Source organism: Anser anser (genome assembly GCF_964211835.1).
Source record: "Anser anser genome assembly, chromosome: Z".
Lineage (NCBI taxonomy): Eukaryota > Metazoa > Chordata > Aves > Anseriformes > Anatidae > Anser > Anser anser.
Genome location: NC_139723.1, coordinates 3,318,146 through 3,321,805, shown reverse-complemented (window position 1 = coordinate 3,321,805; position 3,660 = coordinate 3,318,146). Strand labels below are relative to the sequence as shown.

The 3,660-nt window shown below is 35.1% G+C and overlaps 1 protein-coding gene across 1 annotated transcript; it reads left to right on the top strand.

The window, feature by feature from the left end:
* Positions 1–1,916: 1,916 nt before the first annotated feature.
* On the top strand, positions 1,917–3,388 carry LOC310889076 (uncharacterized protein). The gene has a single exon (XM_083816066.1). It carries the CDS (start codon positions 2,077–2,079, stop codon positions 2,383–2,385), a length of 309 nt encoding a protein of 102 aa, XP_083672192.1. The 5' UTR covers positions 1,917–2,076; the 3' UTR covers positions 2,386–3,388.
* The last annotated feature ends 272 nt before the right edge of the window (positions 3,389–3,660 follow it).

The following is a 3,660-nucleotide window of genomic DNA, read 5'->3' as shown; positions in this document are numbered from 1 at the left end:
AGTCTCTGTCCACAGAGGAATCCAGAAGTCTCCTGGGCACAGTCCTGGGCATCTTCCTGTAGGTGGCCCTGCTTGAGGGTGTTGGACCAGGTCTGTTGCATTGTGTAATGTGTTTGAAAAAGTACTTTTATGTTATATGATTTCTTAGGTGTTACAATGTATTTTCTTCTCTAGTCTGTTAGTGTTTTTATGCTTAGTGTTTTTATGTTTTGTATATTGATTCTTAAACAGTCAAAAGGCACCAACAAAAATTTTGCTGTCTCCAGCACAGAAGAACGAAATATGCATCTGTTTCTTTAAACCATGCAGGCTCTTGTTATTGTCCATATAGCTACAGTACTTGAATACTCCAGCAGTTCACTATGTAACGTCTTTTTTTTTTTTCACTATTTTACTTGCACTGTTCTTCATAGGGGAGGGTTGTGTACATGTCATATTGGGTAGGATTTGCTGCTTTAATATCACAGACACTTTCTGCTGTGTGTTTATGATACTGAGAATAAGGTCAAGAAAACGAGTGATACCTTCAAATGTAAGATGTTAATGTTTTCCAAATTTTTATTTTTCTGTGTCATGTCAGTAATCTGAATTAAGTCTTAGAGAGTTAATTTTCTTCTGCTTTCATCTGGTGATAAATTTCATTACAATTTCATCAGAAAACCAGTCCATGTTCTGAAACTGAATTTAAATTGGTTCCAGAACACATAATACTTTGTAGAAGAGTACCAGTCACAAAACAGCTTTCCTTAGCTCACAACATATGCAGTGCTGAGTTCTTCAACCTCTGAAATAAGTGGCATTTCCAAAAGACATCTAGTATGGAGAGAAAGTGAGTGGAAACTAGTGGCAGAGATACAATTTTACATCTCTATAGTTAGGGTAACCAGTTCCAGCAGCACACTGTATCATTCTGGTATGAAGAATGAGCCTGAATAGAATATACCTGAACCACTCCCAGACAGTGTTGGGGAGGCATTATCTTATGATTTAAAATGTCAGGTGTTACAGTGAAGTCTAGAAACACAAAAATGGATGTCTCTCTTCTATTCATCAACAGTAGGTAATCATCCATCAGAGTCCATGATGAACCATGATTTCACCCTATGTTCTGTCCTTATTACAGGTCCCTAACTGTTCTTGAAAGGATATAAGTTTAAAAAAAAAAAAAAAAAAAAAAAAAGAAACTTTACAAAATCTATACTATTCAGTCAGATGTTTAGACTAACTACCCTTCACATGACAAGCAAATCTCTTTAGGAGTTTCCTTTTGTGCATTTGTATGCTACATGTGTATTTATGCTCTTCTATTTCTATTGCAATAACATACAATATAATATGCATGATAAAGCAAAAGAAAAGCTATGTTTTCAGTTGTTTTGACTGCTACCACAGCTTTTCCTCAACTTTGTGCCCATAATAACATACTCATGAAAAGACTTGCAAACATTTATTGAGTTAACACGTCTCAGTTTGTATTGCATCTGTAGTTTCACTAGCTTTGCTAGTTATAAATATACTGATTGTGAAGTATAAATGACAAAATAAATAATGCTTCTTTGTAGTGAAGCATTTAAAGAACAGAGGAGGAAGATTATTAAATTGCTAAACAAGAAAGATATTTTTTAAAATCCACCTGTCTTTGGTACATTTATTTTTGTGGCAATTTGTGGATCTGAATCCTTAAGGGTATGTTTTCACAGGGCAACCAGTTGCTGTGTGGAGGTACTGGGTTTCTCCTAAATAAGCTTGTGTTTCCATGTATTACAACTTAGGGCTAAGAAAAAATCATGTCTTTGGAATAATGTAAGTGCAACATACAGTATGGAATTACATTCAGGTAAATGGGATGGCATGGTGTCATGTTGATACAGCTATACCTTTTTCCAATTCTGAAGACTGGCTAGTTTGTCTGCATTATACATAGACATTTCTAAAAGACCTTTTCTTTAATTAAGTGTTTATTTGGAAGGTGTATAATGCTACAATAAAAATAAATAAATATATATATATAAATAAAAATAAAGAGGAAGAAGAAGAACAGGAAGAAAGACGAAGAAGACAAAGAAGAAGAACAAGATGATGAAGAAGAAGAAGATGAAGAAGAAGAAGACAAAGAAGAAGAAGAAGAGGAAGAAGCAAAAGAAGAGAAAGAAGAGAAAGAAGAAGAAGAGGAAGAAGAGGAAGAAGAAGAACAGGAAGAAAGACGAAGAAGACAAAGAAGAAGAACAAGATGATGAAGAAGAAGAAGATGAAAAAGAAGAAGACAAAGAAGAAGAAGAAGAGGAAGAAGAAAAAGAGGAAGAAGAGGAAGGGGAAGGGGAAGGGGAAGAGGAAGAGGAAGAGGAAGAGGAAGAGGAGGAGGAGGAGGAGGAGGAGGAGGAATAAGAGGAAGAAGAAGAAGAAGAGGAAGAAGAAGAAGAAGAAGACAAAGAAGAAGACGAAGAAGAAGAAACACTTCTCCCTCAGAAGACTTAAGGAATGACACACTGTTTGCTGACAAACAGAATAAATGAGTCCAAACTGAGCTGCTGTGGCTCAACTACTGACCTGAGCTAATTCATTTAAAGTTAGCTTTGTCATCTCTTTTACATCTGCAAAGTAGATATATTGTCAGGAGACCTGTGAAGTTACTGAAATATGAACCATGATGGTAAAAGGCCCTGGGCCACCTGATGATTGAGTCATGAAAGCAGAGGATAGATGTCTGTTGAAAAATGTGCATCCCAATAGCAGAGTGTGTCTAAGAGCACGGAGCTGTAGAGAGGCAGTGAAACAGTGAAACAATGGAACTGTAGAGTAGGGCCAAAGGCATACCATCCACTCACAGTTTCTGAAAAATACTGAATAGAAAATGTTAGAGATCTCTACATGTGATCAACGACAAAGTCATGATACAGAGACAAAAAAGAATTAATCATTTTTAACAGTCTACGTTGTAAAACATTGAAATATTGATGCATCACCTGCAATTATATTTAATGTAGCCTAAAATATTTAGCTGTTTGACTCTTATGAATAATTTTGGATTACACTGTGTCCAGTGTGAACTGGCAAGGAAGAAATTTTCTTACTGTGAGTGTGGTGAGACCGGGGAACAGGTTGAACAGAGAAATTGTGGATGCCTCATCACTGGGTACGTTCAAAGTCAAGTTGGATGGACTTTTCAGCAACCTGATTTAGAAAAAGATGTCTCTATCCATAGCAGGGGTTGGGACTAGATGATTTTTAAAGGTCCCTTCCAAACAAAACCATTGTATGATTTGTGATTCTACAATGTGATATGGAAGGAAGGTTCACATTGATTTTTTTTTGTTATGGTATTACTTTAAAAGTCATTCAGATATAATTGACTGCATTTTTTTTCACAAGTTTAATATAAATATATATGTATTTATGTATACATGGAAATAGGTACTTATGTGCATACATAAATATAAAACTATTTTTAAATTCTTCTTAGTTGGTTCATCATAAAACTTTATGAAAAATAAACATGTTTCCTTTTACCTCTTTTCCTCTTCATATAAAATGGTTTGTGGTTTGGGAAGATCAGCTAAGGCCTTTTAAAGCAAACCTTGTACCAGAATTTGCATTGCTAAACTTTACTGAATGGGAGTTTAAAATTTTCTGATATTCATTTAACTTTGGGGGTTAAAACTT